General features: G+C 35.4%; 1 protein-coding gene across 3 annotated transcripts in view; it reads left to right on the top strand.

Annotated features, from left to right (window-relative positions):
* Positions 1 to 15994, top strand: part of TDRD3 (tudor domain containing 3) — a 98942-nt gene that overhangs the window by 75284 nt on the left and 7664 nt on the right. For all 3 annotated transcript variants that reach the window (XM_082042974.1, XM_082042975.1, XM_082042976.1), the window contains exon 12: positions 1777 to 1902. In XM_082042974.1, coding sequence (XP_081899100.1) covers positions 1777 to 1902 — 126 coding nt within the window. The remainder of the gene's footprint in view (positions 1 to 1776; positions 1903 to 15994) is intronic.

Genomic DNA, 15994 nt, shown 5'->3' with positions numbered 1-15994 from the left:
GTTTAGTGTGCTTCTTGGATATCTTCTTATTCTATTTTTTAAAAATTTATGAGGTGTGTTGCTTGTATTTATTGTCTGAAGCTTTAAGTGCTTAAATTAAGTTATCTTGAAGGTAATTTTTTTTCTCATTTAGGTGGAGTTTAGCATGACTAAACTCCTAATTGAAGCATTTGACTTAAGTGCCGAAAATTTTATGGGATAAATAGGGATCTAGGTGCCCATTTTCTTTTCCAAGGAACAAGAAGCAGGATGCTGTGCTATCTGGAATTGTCTGTAATGCCTTTTTCTAGAATAAGTTAGCATGCAACCTTTGCCAGCACAAGGGAGGACCAGAGTCTAGACAAACAGGCTGTTTAAAAAAACTTTTATTTCAGTCATTAGAGAAAGAAAACAGCAAAGGCTTGTTTTATTATTATAACTAGTAGATTATTAGCTGAAGTATTTGTGGAACAAATTAGTTATGCTTCGTGATAGTTTTGGTTTACTGAGTTTTTTAAAAGTTTAAATACTTCCTCTTCAGCTGTTTGTCCTATTAGTAAGATTTCTCTTGCAGCAAGACACTTTGCTTTCATCTTTTCTTTGCTAAAAAAAAAAAATTCAGGCTATTTTCTTTGATTTGTCATTATCTGTTCAGGTCTCTGTCACTCTTCTTGGGTAGTTTCTTTTAATCTGAGAACTACCTTAAATATTATTGTTCTTTGAATAGGTTTTATTCTCACCATTTTCTGGTTTTTATTATTGTTTGTTATGTATTTAAGTGGTTGTGGGTTTTTTTTTGGTCCTTTTTACAGGAAGTAGATAATGTTAGCTCAGCAGCGTATGTTTTTCTCTCTTTTGTTTGTATGTCTAAAACATAGGGCATGCAAAACTTTTCATAGTGGCAACATATAGTAAGCTGACTCTCTGAAATAAGGATATGTAGTTTGGGTGGTGGATTAATATGAAATATAATGGCATATTATGGAATTGCTTCCTGTTTTGAGACACATATTTGCATTACTGTGAGGTGAGTTTTTGAAATTCTGGAAAGTATGAAACTTGCTAAATAAGTAGATCTGAGGTAATTCCAGACTTTTTATCTGAAAAGCATTCATCACATTAGAAGGTTGTTTTGGTTTAGTGTTATTGTGTTTTTAAATGCTGCTTCTCACATCTGGGGCAATTTTGAAATGTGATGATAAAATACAGTACTGAGCTTAACCATGTTGGGAGGTAGTGATGTCTTTGTTCAGTAACATATAAGTGGTTGAATACCTTCAAGAAAGCTGACCTGTGTTTACGTAAATGTGAAAAAATCAAGTTTCGTGTTTAGAAAAAGGACTTTTTGAAGGGACAGTTTTATAATATTTTACCATATTTTATTATGTTTTAAAATAGGCATATATTAGTATGTACAGTGTATACGGCTCATAGGCACTGGTGTGTATTTTAAGAAAACATTTTACACTAACATTTTTCTGTATATAACAGCATTTGTATTAGTGAAGAATTTGTTGTGCCTTCAGAAAAATTAAAACGAGCCTTTTAAATGTGCAGTCTAATTTAATAAGCTGCATATGTTCTCCATGAGTATTCTAAATGCATTTTGCTGTGTCCTTGCAGTCTACCATGTGGAAGTTTGATACCCCTGGTTTAATATCTGGTATAAAGCTTTTACAAAATATAATACTGACTAAGGCTAAGTATGTATATATATACACATATATATGAAAAGGTATTTGTTGTTCGCAGTATTTCAGGTAGTGTTTTATGACCTTTGAAAATTTCTCTTTTAAGTTCTACCGTGCAGAAATTGAAGCTCTCCATTCTTCTGGGACAACTGCAGTTGTTAAATTCTGTGATTATGGAAATTATGAAGAGGTGCTTCTCAGCAACATCAGGCCTGTTCATGCAGACACATGGGTATGTGATAACAAATTGTATTAAAAAGTATAAACTACGTGGTCTGTACAAAATATGTGATCCTTCAGATATTAATGCCTACTCATGCAAAGGTTGCTAATTACATGTGTAGCAAACAGTGAAGCAAATACAGCAGCAAAATCTCGTCTTTTAGTTGTCCATAGGAAACTTCATGAAGGTGTATTATCATGTGATATTCTTCCTGTATAATAAAATTGAATTGTATTGTTTGAAAATGAATAATTGACCTGTCAGCCAGTTTTATGCATATTTTCTCTCTAAAACTTGTTGCGTACTCTATTAAACACAGTTTTCTGTTTCATTTTATATACATTGTATGTTGTTTTGTAACGGTTAGGAAACAGTCTTTTAAAATATATAGTCTAAAAGTTTTAGTACGTGTGTATGTATGGCTGAAAATAGACATCTGTATCACTTTATTTTGTATCTTGATTTTATTCTTGTTTCAATGATTTCTTCTTTGCCAAATATTGTGGTGGAGTTGTATGCCTTGAAATCTGTTTTATGAGGTTTAGAATGTAATAGCCTTATGGAAGCTGCAAATTTCAGAAGGCTTTATTTCTGAACGTCATGGAAATAGAGGTAAATTTTGATTTTTTTTTTGTTTGTTTTTAACATATCAGGAGTGCACAGTTCTTTGCTGTTTGCTTTTACTAAAGAAGCTGCACACAAAAAAATTCATGTTTGTCTGTTGATTCCATAATTATTAGTTGACTGTGCTTATTTTAATTTCTTACCTTGGGGTTATTTAGCCGTATTACTGCTGCTGCAGAGGCTGAGCAGACAACTACTGTTCCCTGCCAGTGGCCTTTTGATATGTGTTCTTGCTGTAGCTCTCAGATGCCCTTATGACTTCTGAGGTGACCTTTCTGTACTTAAAAAGATATCTGAAGATCTTCCCAGCTGATGCAATACTGTTTCTATGAAAATGTACCCCTTTTTTTTCCTCCCTGTTCTTTTTATTTCAATAGCTGAGCTGGAAGGTGCTAATTTCTTACCATATGATTGTAATCAAGTGTGAAGAAAAGGCTGATTATTAACCCAGAAAAAGGGTCAAAATAAGTACAATCTTCAGGAGTGTCTTTTATTTGACTGTAGCCCTCTAAAAGTTAGTTCTTGCAGCCTAAGAACTTGAGCTGATGTTAAGACTAAACTGATCTAGTAGTGAGGTGCCAAAATGAAGCACTGGTCCTTACTGTCTCTGAGCACACGTTCCTTCTGTTTCTTCTCCTCCCACATTGGATCATTAGTCATGTAGCCACAGGATGAGGTGGACCACGTTTTCCCCTCCAGTTTCGTTTGTTTTATGTCAGAGTTAGTTTGTTAAACCTGACAGAAGATGGTGGGACAGTGTATGGAGAGAGGATTCTGTCGCTGAAGTGGCATAGTCCTAACATCATGCTGCACCCTGATAAAGTCATTGAGACTTCCTCTGTTGTTACTGAGGAGAGTTAAGGATTTTCCAAGGACCTTTCAGTCCCTTCAGAAATGAGAGATACCTTTCTCAAGGTTCTTTTGTCTTTCAAGGGACCTAGGTGAATAGTGTAAATTCAAACAACTGAATTTAGATCGCTATAGTTATATAAGATGAATGCCAAGCAACATCTTCACAGTAAACAAAGTTTTTATGGTTTCTTTCTGACGTTTTACTGTTTTGTTGGTAAAAGGCCCTTGCAGCTCTGGGATTTTTGCAGGAGAAACTTGATAAGCATGTTGGTTTCACTTTTTTGTGTTTGGGTGCCAACTTTAGTCCTCATTGTGCACTTGCAGTTCTTAGTCACGCACTGGAGTCACGCTCTCATCCCCAGGTTTGTCTTTTAAGCTGAACACTGTTGGTCCTGTTTCTTTGTCTCAGTGTTCATATTAACATACCAGTCTAGATAGCACACACAAATGCAACTTGAAGTTTTCATGCTGCTTAATACTTAATTCTTTGTCATAAGATTTAAGTAACTTTGTGGTATTTCCTCTTCACAAGAGAACAAAACAGATTTTAAACTGACTTTAGTAATTACTTTTCTTTCATTGATCGATGTTATCAGCAACAGTGAACTTGTTTTATTAGAAGTTTTATGCTGAGTTTTATTTCAGTCCTTCCAAGTATCTTCCGGATAGCTAAGTCTTTCCTAGCTGTCTTCTAATGTAGAAATATACTGTATGTGAGCTCTGATGTCCTAATATTGCCAGTTTTTCAGACTCCTTTTTGAAAGAGTTCTTTATATTAAGAAAAGATTTAGTGAATTGGCTTGAAGGCATAAATTTAGTCTGTGTGTTAGAATTGATTATTCTTTGCTGTTTTCTCCAGCACACTTTATGGTAACTCGTGTGTTGAATTTAGTATTTTTCCAACTATTATAAACTTGTGAAAGTATACCACTGGGGGGAGGAGATAATAAAAAGGCAAAGCAATAAGGTGTTCAACTAGTCACTTGAAAAAACAGCCAAGATATCACAGTGATCTTAATTTGATGACATGACCTATTGTTTAAACACCCGAGCTTCTAGTCAATTTCTAGCAACCTTTATAATGATTAAAAAAATAGTTAATTAATGAAAATTCTTAACATTGTTAGTAGGTTTAATATAATTTCATTTTCTCTCCCCGCCCCCCCCCCCCCCCGCTGGTTAACATTCTGCTCTCTGTTCCTGCTGACTCTCTTATACTGAACCACACTGCATTGCTTCAGCATGTGTGGGGTTGGTGTTTTTCATTTGCTGTGTGGTGTTTTTTGTGGTTTTTTTTTTTGTTTGTTTGTTTTTTTTTGTTTTGTTTGTTTTTTTTCATTGACTGTAGATCAAATCTGCCTGATGTTCTCAATATATACTGTGCTTTCCACTTTAATGGAAGAAGTGTTACTAGATGATCTTAGAGTCCTTGATAATTGATTGTATACTGTCCATCACCCAGTTGGCCCTGAGTCCTAAGTTTTCAGTCCCTCTTGACACCCAACATGCTGCTATTTATCTTTCTGATGGCTAGAAGTATACAAAATAAAGATGTGTTTTACATAAGGTAAATAAAAAAGTTACTGGGGATTTTTTTTTTTTTTTTTTACATAATCACATACAATACACATATAAACATATGTAAGAACACTAAAACTGTCTTTTTTCTTAGTGCTTTCAAAATATGTCTTAGGTATGCAATTCATAAGTATTTTTAATAATGACATTACATTTGGATTCCACTGGTTTAGAGTTCTTCTAAGTATCTTGTATGTAACACTACAATACTGTATCCTTCTATGTCCTGCAATGTAGCAGGCATCATTTAGTGAAAATATTATAACCTCAATGAAAAAAATCACTGAAAAGCCATTGTAGAAATAAGAACTGCTTGCTTTTTCTTGTAAAATATTTGAGATTATAATAACTGAAAAGCATGGAACGTTAAGGGCCTTTCTGGCTCAGTAGTTTGTTCTGTGGTAAAAAAAAAATAAATAAAGTCAAGATAATACTCTAAACTTTAAGTCTTAATTTTATTCTCTAGCTTGTAGGGTTTTCTTTCCTTAATAAATTATGAAAATGTGTAGCCAAATGCTTATCTTGCGACATTTTTCCTGAAAGCCAAGTCCTCGCTTTCCCTTTTCTGTTTTACATTTCTTTAGTCACGTGCTAGGCCTTGTTCCACCATTTACACTATTATTACCCTTTGTTTGTTTGTTTGTTTGTTTTCTATTATTACATGAAGGAAATAAAGACTGTAGTTTTCCCAACTGCATATGTTGTGACCTCATTCTGATTGCTCTCAAAACCAGCTAGAATTCACACAAACTTATTGCTTACAGTAATTCACTTAAAAATACTAATTATGAAGTGAAGCTTGTAGTTTGGCTCTTCCTGTATTGCACTGTATTTCTGCCTAGAGATGTAAGAAGGCAAAAATTATTATTAAGATTTCTATAATCTTAGTTTTTCTATAAACTCTTGTGTTCTGTGGGGACTGAAAATCCACTGGCAGCTTTCCTCAACTCGTTCCTGCAGTAAAGAATAGAATGAAAGAATGAGGAAAGAAAATAGCAAAGGGTCTTGGATTACAATTAATTCAGCAGACATTTGAGAGCTCGAATTTGGTGATTTTGTGGCTCATACCTCTCAGGTGTTGAATTATCTTAAACTATAATTCAGGGCTTTCTTATATCTGCCCCCTGTTTAAGGTAAGTAAAGAAGGAGACTCCTGTGAGTTTTTTGAAGGTGTTCAAACCTCTCTCCAACATTGTGAAGAGCAACATTGAAAACCACTAAATGGTAAAGGCTTATGGCTGACTCTTGAAACTAGAGAAGACTTTTGCCTCTCTGTTTTATGGAGGTTTTGAACCCATTCCACTGTCTTGATTCAAGACAGGCAGATATTACTTGAAGGACTGGATGCCATTTTTTTATGGTTCTACAGCCTAGACTGCCTTGGCATCACACTATGGTCTTTTTGTGTTGTGTGTCAAGTGAGAAATCTTTCCTATTGAACAATTAAGTAAGTGCAGTAGATAAACCTGTCTTGGTTGGATCTCTTATCTAGTCTGTCCTCACTGACTATACTGAAAACAGTGCTGTTTAGAGAGAATTGTGCAGTCTACCTAACCAGTTCCAAGATTACTCTAGGAAAAAATGTCCCTAAATAGTTGCATCAGACAAGAATTTGATATATTTCATTCATTGGCTTCTGTACAGTTGCAAAAATCCCTAGAATAATTTTACAGTTCAAAATTATTCATTGACTAAATGAAGTGAATGAAGGCTGAGTATTTTGGACTACCCTTCTTCCTGAGTGGTGGCACATATTTACTAACTAATTTAAATATTAAAAATTGCTAGCATGGATTTAGTTTCCACAAAAGGCTATCTTTCTGCCTTATTAAAACACTTCAGATTTAAGAAGTTATTTTATTGGTATGTGACTCATTTTCCATCTCACCAATGTGTGGTGATTTCAGTTGCTTCTGTCCTGCCAGGCTGAAAGGTTATTTTTCATAGTCTATCCTAAACCTTTATTTTTATTTTATTATTTTTTTTTTCTTACCAGAGACTTTTCTATTTACTGGAAAGGTTACCTTAAATTCCGTCTCTTCTTTTGCAGAGTGTCGTCATACATGCCTTTACACAAAATTAGCCTTCAGGTTCTGTCAGGATAATTCTTTATGTAATTTATTTATTTCCCAAGCCACCTTTTAAGAGGCGGTATTTAGAGACAACTGTTGTGGAAAGCATTTATCCTGGTAAACTACTGCCAAGTACTTTTCTTTAGCACCTCTGTTCTCTGAGAACCTACATAGGTTTTCAGGTGTTAGGCTGGTGTATCTGTGTTTGAATATAGACAGATGATCACAGCTTGAGTTAACTATTCCTCTGAAACTTACTGGCCCTTAGCTGAAATGTAATAACTGACATTTAAAGGTGGTTAAGGAACTGCATTTTACGTTTTAATAAACCAAAAGCAGGCAAATTTCAGTTGAGAGGAGGTAATTTAGACTGAGTGGGCATAAAACAATGGCTTTTGATTTTCTGTCTGTATCATTAGGCATTGCACAATATGTTTTAAGTCTTCCACTTGAGCATTTCATGTTCATCAGACTATGAAGTATCATTGCAAATTATTGCCAGCTGTACAAATGAGATTAAAGACACATTCTTCTTGGAGTTTTTGTAGTTATTGGAAAAAGTTGTGCCAGTTAAAGCAGGATACTTGGAGCATTACACTGTTCGTCTCTTCCTTCCCCCTCCTCACCACCCCCCCAGCCCTGCCCCTTGTTATTAAATGTAATTGCATATGATGATTATTAATTATTTGGAGACTGTGTATCAGCTCCTTAGTTTGTCTGTTTTGAGATAAACTGTTCCTCAGTAAACACCTTCCTCTACCTACAGTGCCTTGCAATTTTATTTTGAGATGGCATAGTGCATCCGGTTTAGGTATAGATTTTAATCTTGTTGTCTTGTGAAGTTCTTAAGATTCTGGTTTTGAGACTTCCAAAGGATTTAATGCTCAGATTTCTCTGTATTGTCTGTGTTGAGGCTGAACATGTAGAAGAAGTTTGATGCGTAAAAATGTCTGAACTATTCCCACAATCGCTATTGTCACCGTGCCTGGAGGTGTTTAAAAGGAGAATAGACAAGATTCTTAGGAACATGGTTTAGTCCTGGAGTTAGGTTATGTTTAGACTCAATGATCTTGAGGGTCTCTTCCAACCAAAATGATTATATGATTTCTCTTCCAATTTCCCTGTCTCCTGTTTCAGTGTTCTGAGTTTGTTCACATTTAATAGATTAATTCAAAGGATTTCAATTAAAAAGGAAACTGGGGGAATTGGTGTAGTATTCTGACTGATTGCTTTCTAGGGAAGAGACACATGACACTGTTGGCTTGGTATTGCAGAGAAATGATTCCAGATCTTACTCCCTCTTACTGTATACAGTACATGTTGAATAGACATGTTATTTAATGTACTCCATATCAAAGAGGGAAAGGAACTACTGTGAACATGAGTAGATTGGTGTATGGAGGGTTATTATGTAGTGCTTTTGATTTTCTTACACACGGGAAAGCTTTTTGTTTTTGTTTTTTTAATTTGGTCCTAATTTATTGACTAATTATGTGTAGACATAAAAATTTATTGAAGATTAGGTTTTAGAGCTCTGTTATATCCTGTAGCAGTTAAAAAAGTTCCTATGTTTATAAGTGTTTTTTGCCCATCATAATTTTTTGATCTTGTAGAACTTGCAGCATAACATGGTCTGTTTACTTTTCTGAAGTACATAATAATTGTAAAGGTTAATAATTTTAAAATAGGTGCAATTCAGCATATTTTCTTTCAAAATGTAAGCATACAGCATATGTTTTGTAAAGGTCTTGACTTCCGAGTTAAGATACTCTCTTTTTATGGGACTATTCTGAGCAACTTCATGGGCAGTTTCACTTTTAAGACTTTCTTAAATTGTGTCCTTGCATCACCTATTAAGCAATTTTAATTTGTTTTTTCTTTAATTAGGAGTTGGATTCTATTTGTTGGTTTAAAATTTTTCTGTATATTTACTGCAATACATTTTGCCATGTTTTACTTTCAAATTTTTTTTGTGTGCAGTTGGTCATTCAAAAGTAAAATCACATAGACGTTTGTTTACTGGATAGACGTGTGTGTTTGATGTTGGGGATTTGTGTGCCAAATCTTGTCATGGGTGTGTGCACACGGCATTCTGTTTCAACTAAAATGTCACCAAAACTCACTGCTTCCCTGTTTAGGTTTTGATAATAGTTTCATGCCCTAACAGCAAAGCATTAGATAATTTCTCATACTATCACTTAGGTGTTTTCTTTCTGATTTTTTTTTTTTGTGGTCACATCTGTGCGGATGTTTCTTTTGGCCATGTGTTTAGGACTGTGTCTGTGTTACCTATGTAAAACAAAGCCCTGTATATGGGGGAGCGAAGGAGATGGACCCTTAATTAGATGCTGTTTTCCAAAACGTAGCACAGTTACTCCTTATAGTAACATTACCCCTTATGGCACATAACTCCTTCTAGTGGTTACTGTTACAGGTTTCATGTTGTTAAATTGGTGTTTTGTTCAAGACATTCCTACTTCCAGTTTATAGCTTTTTTCTTTTGCTGAATTGAGAAAGCTCAATATGTGCTGGTTGCATGTTATTTATATAGCAGATCTTGCTTCAGTGTATCCACTTTTCTCTTAGAAATTATTAAAAATAAACATTTAAATATTTATAGTTTGATATTGCTGCTACTCTGTGAAGAAGCTTTTACAAATAGAAGTTAGTATTTCTATTTTATTGGGGGGATACAGTGCGAATGGCTTAAATATGTATTAATAAGGAAGTTTTAAAATTCATTATGTTTTTTCTATATTAAGAACATGGTGACAACATGCAGGAGGGAAGGTTTGTTTCAAGCACAAACCTCACAAGGAGAGTTGCACATTTATTTTAATATGTGGCATGGGGAATAGCTGCAAGTATGAATAACCTGTGCAGTATCCATAAGGGGAAGAGATAAACTTGCAAATGTCTGTGGGATAATCGTGCCCTAGGTTTACATTATCCTAGTTTTATGGAAATGGAATGTAGTCTATGTAGAAAATAAGTGAGTGCTTTGTTTTCAGAAATGACGACAAGCAATGAAGTACAGAGATACGTCTGATTCCAGGTTAACTGTTATGTTGCTTTTAGCAGTGTCAGATTTAAGTATGGAATTATTTTCCTTGTCTATCACTTTATTTTCTATTTTTTATTTTATTTCTGAAGAATCTACTTTTTCTCTCATCTGTTATCTAATATTTATTGATACACTCAAAACTCAAGACGTATATTGTAGTAACAGAATAATTTAAAAATTAGCTGTGTTTAAAGTTCAGCTGTTTTTGTCACAGCTTATATTTTTTGGCAAAGGAAAAATGAGTTAAATTAATGTTAACAGTGTATATCATTTTTTTTCAGGATTTCTGAAACATTATAAATTTAGTGTCTTTAATGTGTATCAAGGTTTTAGTTGATAAGCTGCTGGCCCTGAAGACTGCTTTGTAGAATTTTACAAAAACTGGCCAAGAAATGTAAAATTATTTGATATCCGATGTTTGGTTAGCGAAAGTCAACAGAAAAGATTTACTGTTGTTATTTTATTTCTGATGCTAAAGAAAAGACTGCTCAGGGAAGAGTCACCTTGAAATTTTTAGTTTGAAAATGAAAAAGCAACAGCTTTTATGACGTTGCTACATGCCACCTAGTTTTATGTACCATAGTTAGGAACATATTTACTTGTGGCCAGTGTGTGTTCAGTGAAGACAAAAACCTACCCTCATAAGGATCAATTCCTTTTTCTAAGTGTATATTTTTGTTTTTAAAATGGCAATACAGCAAGTTTATTTTAGTGATCTATCAGTAACATTTGAAATTAACTACCCCTGCATTAGGGAAACTATTAACTTAAATTCTCTGCATAAAAGGCTTTGTACGGGGCTTGAATGTAGAATGTAGTGTTTTATTCATATAGTACTCTTCTCTGGAGATAGCATAAATATCAAAAAGTTTCTCATACAATACACAAGATAAAATGCTTATTTTAGCTCACTCTTTGTCCCCTCAGTAAAATATATCAGGATACCTACGAATATGTATAAGGGGAAAAACAGAGATAGAGACAGTGGGGACGTATGAAAGAAAAAATGTACCTTTTTCTGGTTTTGTGAGTTAGAAAAAGGTGTATGGCCTTTCATATGTCTTGTGAATTTTTTCGTTTTTCACTTGTGATTCAACAGTGAAGAAATATCTGGTTCTTGATTTTTTTAATTGTCTTAGCCTTTCTCTCACTTTATATTCACAAGTTCCATGTAAAGTTACCAGTTGCATTAGAAGTTAATTGTTTTGGTCTTTAGGATAATATACAGTTAGTTCGAAGTCTAGACAATCTATTTTAAGCTCTAAATTTGCTTACAATCCATCGCAATTATTTTAAATTTAAAAACTCTAATACTGTTTAAGTTTTAAAAAATCGGAGCAGGTTATGTTTACTAAGAGAATTAAGCCATAAAACAGAACCAATGACCTTTGTAGTGTAGAAATGATTCTGCATTTGAAGGACGTGGATGATAGTGGGGGTTAACGTAACAATGAAAAAGTGACTTTGGGACCATTCTCTGACAAGTGTGAACAGAAACACACAGTCTGCTAAAAAAGGTTTAAGTTCCACTTCAGCTCATAAGTCATTATCCTCCTCAGAGGTACTTTTAATTGCTCTTAATTAAGTACTTAAAATGTCAAGATCTGTTTCACACACCCATGACATTTGAATAAGAGTGGTCTAATTGCCCATTCCATAAGATTCTTTTAATGGGCAAAGAATTTCTGATGAGTGACTGGAAGTGTGATTTCATGGACTGAGCTGATGAGCAGGGGTCAGCTCTGAGGGAGCGATGCAGTTCGTCCTCCCTAATCCTGACCATCCTGCCCTTAGAACCTGCATAGATACACATTTACAACTGTGTACACCTGAGCAAGAAAGGAAAAGTGGAAAGAGAAGTGATGAAAAAGGTGCAAGAGAAGAGAAGTGAAAAGAGTTTGAACAGTAGCCAGACATTACTGTGATGCAATTCTCCATGTCACTACAGCCATGTCAGATTTAGGCTGTAATTTTAAGGATGTCACATAATTTATTACTTTACTTAGTTATTTCGCTTATAAAATATTTAGCTGTAATGTGGTGATACACTTCAAAATATCCAGGCAAGAGCTAAGTAACAATAATAATTGTGGGTCTTATTGTTAACATTCTAAACCGGTATATTATAAAATTAAGTTATTAATTATTAATTTCAAAAACTTTAACGTGCAATTGCTACATTATAACTTTTTTTTATAAAATAACATTTTTTATTTAAACACAGCCATATCCTTACGATTAGTTATGTGCAATTTCAGTCATCAGTAATACATTACTGCAATGTCTTACATGACATGTGTGAGCATACTGAAAGTACATCTTTCTAAACATGTGTAATGCTACTCTGATTTTTTAAAGTCACATTATTAGGGCTAAGAGTTCATATTAATTATCTGACAGCAGTGAGGAGTCAGCTCTGTGCAGGACTAGCAGTATAACCTCGAATCTCACTTGCTGTTCTCACTTATAATTTAACTCAAATTTGCATGGCCATAGGCCCAGTCTAATATGGATGTGTTGTGTACTGTGAAAAAAATGTGAGTATCTACAGGCTCACAGAGATTACTTTGTGAGAGGAACTGATATTTTAAGTAACAAGCATAAGTTGCAAAGAAAATTGATCAAGAGCAAATATGTTGAATTATTCTATAATAGACACTTCAGAAGTGTTCTTCTCACAAAGTCAGTGCTTGGTTAGGATACTTAGAAAATCTATATTAGTGGTAATTTCTCTTTTACTTGAATTTTCATACCTGATTTGATAGGAATTTTTGAAATTATGCCCCAAAGCTGCTCTAAGATTGTATAACTTAAAACTTATTCTTTTATTGAATGAAAAAACCCTCTTTTTTCCATAAAATACCATTTTCATCCTCAGTTATCATGGAGTTCTAAGAATCCACTATTCAGATAAAGTAGAATCATAGAATGTCCTGAGTTGAAAAGGACCCACAAGGATCATTAAGTCCAACTCCTGTCCCTGCATATGACAACCCCACAGTTCACACCATGTGTCTGAGGGTGTTGTCCAGTCTCTTCTTGAACACTGTCAGTCTTGAGGCTGTGACGCCTCCCTGGGGAGCCTGTTCCAGTGTTCCACTGCCCTCTGCGTGAAGAACCTTTTCCTAATGTCCAACCAGAACCTCCCCTGGCACATCTTCCTGCCATTCCCTCAGTTTCTGTCGTTCGTCACTAAAAGAAGAGTTTGGTGCCTACCCCTCCTCCTCCCCTTGTGAGGCAGCTGTAGACCATGATGAGGTGTCTCTCCTCAGTCTTCTCTTCTCCAGGCTGAACATACCAAGTGACTTTAGCCACTCCTCATATGGGTTCCTTTCCAAACCCTTTACCAACTTTGTGACCCTCTTCTGGACACTCTCCAGTAGCTTTATATCCTTTTTATCCTGTGGTGCCCAGAACTGCACACAGTGCTCCCGGACAATCACCTCCCTCACCCAGCTGGCAATGCTGTGCTTGATGCCCCCCAGGACACGGTTGGCCCTCTTGGCTGCCAGGGCACCCTGCTGGCTCATGTTCAACTTGCCGTTTACCAGAACCCCCAGATCCCTCTCCACAGAGCTGCTTTCCAGCATCTTGTCCCCCAGTCTGTATGTACAGCCAGGGTTGTTGTGTCCCAGATGCAAAGTTCGGCTCTTGCCCTTGTCGAACTTCATGCAGTTGGTGATTGCCCAGTTCTCCAGTTTGTCCAGATTGCTCTCGAGAGTGTCGACAGCTCTTCCCGCTTTTGTGTTGTCTGCAAACTTACTATGCAATCCCTGAAGTCCTGAGTCTAAGTCATTTATAAAGACATCGGAGAGTGCTGGCTTAAGGGAATACTGTAGACACTTTAGCGAATAATTTTTTTCTTTACGAATACATGATGTGTTATATATTGCAGTTTAACCATTTAAGTTTAGCTTTTTCTAGGAAGTTTGTGATTTTTTTAAATATGGCCATAGTGTGGTTGGATTTTCTGTTTGTTTTTTTTGTTGTGTCTTTGCTATGTCTGGAAAATCTTACAGTATATATTCAATTGATACAGGCAGGGGTAAGAAGAAACTGCAAAAATCTAAGATTAAAGTACTGAAGGAGGTCAACACTGGATGATTAAGCAAAAGAAGCAAGTTTTAAGAAAGGAATTTAAGCAGCAAAATGAGATCACTTGGTGTGCTAACAGCAGGAGACAGCTGTTGTGAGCATAGTAGGCACTGCAAGAGGCATTAAATCTGGACTGGGAAATGGGAGTTGAAATGCACATGAAAGAAAAGTTCATTTTGCAAGGAAGCATGCACTTTCTTTGTACTGAGACCAAAAATTTTTCCATGCCTTAAGTATGCGGGTTAAGTTAAAACTACAGCTTAAACTGGAGCAGTGGTTTGACATGCCTGAAATGGAAAATGTCTTCTTTTTTTTTTTTGCCCCTCTCTCTTCTTCATCCTATGGTTCCTGGCCCCATGCTGCTCCTTTGTGCCTCCTTGTGCAGGCTCTGCTGCTTATCCCTTGGTAGCCCACAGGGAGCTTTAATTGAAAAACCTCAGCAGAAGGGCCCAGTGAACAGAGCAAAATTTTCTGTTCGTAAGCAGGAGTAGACAGTAGGGGGCAAACTGTTGGAGCTGCTCGGCTGTGCCTTGCAACTGCATCCTAAATATATGCGAGCAGAACATTTGGCAAAGCTCTTGTGTAATGCATAACTTCTGTCCTGCTCTTTACTGTCAGCCACCTATTCATTGTTCTCGGAAGTTATACAGGAAGGATTCACTTTAAAGACTGTATTAAAACAAACAAACAAACAAAAGCAATGACCAAAAAACCCACCACCACCAACAAAAACAAACAAAACAACAACAAAAAAAAACCCACAAAAAACAGTTTGTAGACTTATTTTGAATGCGTTGAAAGCAGTCTTGCAATTGAAACTCAATGAGAAAGCTTTTGATGAAATATAAATTTACTCTGCTCTAATATTGTTAATTTTAAGAGTAAATTGGTTATTAAAATATTTTAAATGCTGGATTTATAACATTATTCTTCAGCTATAGAATCTGTGTATTTTTTTATGTAAAAGCTTGCTGGTAGCAACTTGACTGGGCCAAAGTTATGGATTCACTAAGCTCAGCTGGTAAAGTATGGTGGCAGTACAAGCTTTTCGGAACATGTGGGGCCAAAATAAAACCACTTAGTGTGCATGTATTCCCGTTTCACACTATTTTTTTTTAGTTCTTGTCCATCCTATGGAACAAAAGTATCAAACTTAATACCAGATTTTTATGGTGAAATTTTGAACAGAAGCTGAAATTCCCAGTGACTTATTCTTCCTTGTTCACCTTCTTGTTTTAAGTACCTGAAGAACACTGGCATCTTCCATCTTCTTTCCCACATCGTTCTCACCTGTTACTGCAGTAATTTCTTTGTGCATTCCATTGTTTGTATTTTAAACCTTCCCTTGGTTTTTCCTATGGATCTGCCAGTTTTTGCCATCTTTGGCATGTGTGCTCAGTGGTATCATTTAAGCTCAGGGTACATAGCTCTAGGTATGCATTGTGCAAGTACTACAAAACTCAGTCTTGGATCCTGGAATATTAGGCAAATAATAAATGATAAGCTGAAGGATGGAGATAATAAAATATATAAGTTTTTTGGAGTACTGTACTAACATGAAACCTCTGCTAGTAATACAAGGAGAATGAAAATGCTTTAAGAGAGATTTGTGACCACCTTTGCTTTATGAAATGTAATCTGGATCTGACATGGATAAGGGAGTAGGAAACGGAATAATTTAGAATTAATCACAAGCAACTGATAAATTGAAAGCAAGCAGCAAGAAAGACTGGAAAAATAGATCTGGTGGCCAGATGTGTGACTTAATTGACTGCAGAGTTGTAATGGAAGAAATATAGACAGCTGAAGTTTTTAG

The sequence above is a fragment of the Streptopelia decaocto genome (genome assembly GCF_964273445.1).
Source record: "Streptopelia decaocto genome assembly, chromosome: 1".
Classification (NCBI taxonomy): domain Eukaryota; kingdom Metazoa; phylum Chordata; class Aves; order Columbiformes; family Columbidae; genus Streptopelia; species Streptopelia decaocto.
This window is presented reverse-complemented; position numbering and strand designations above follow the sequence as displayed.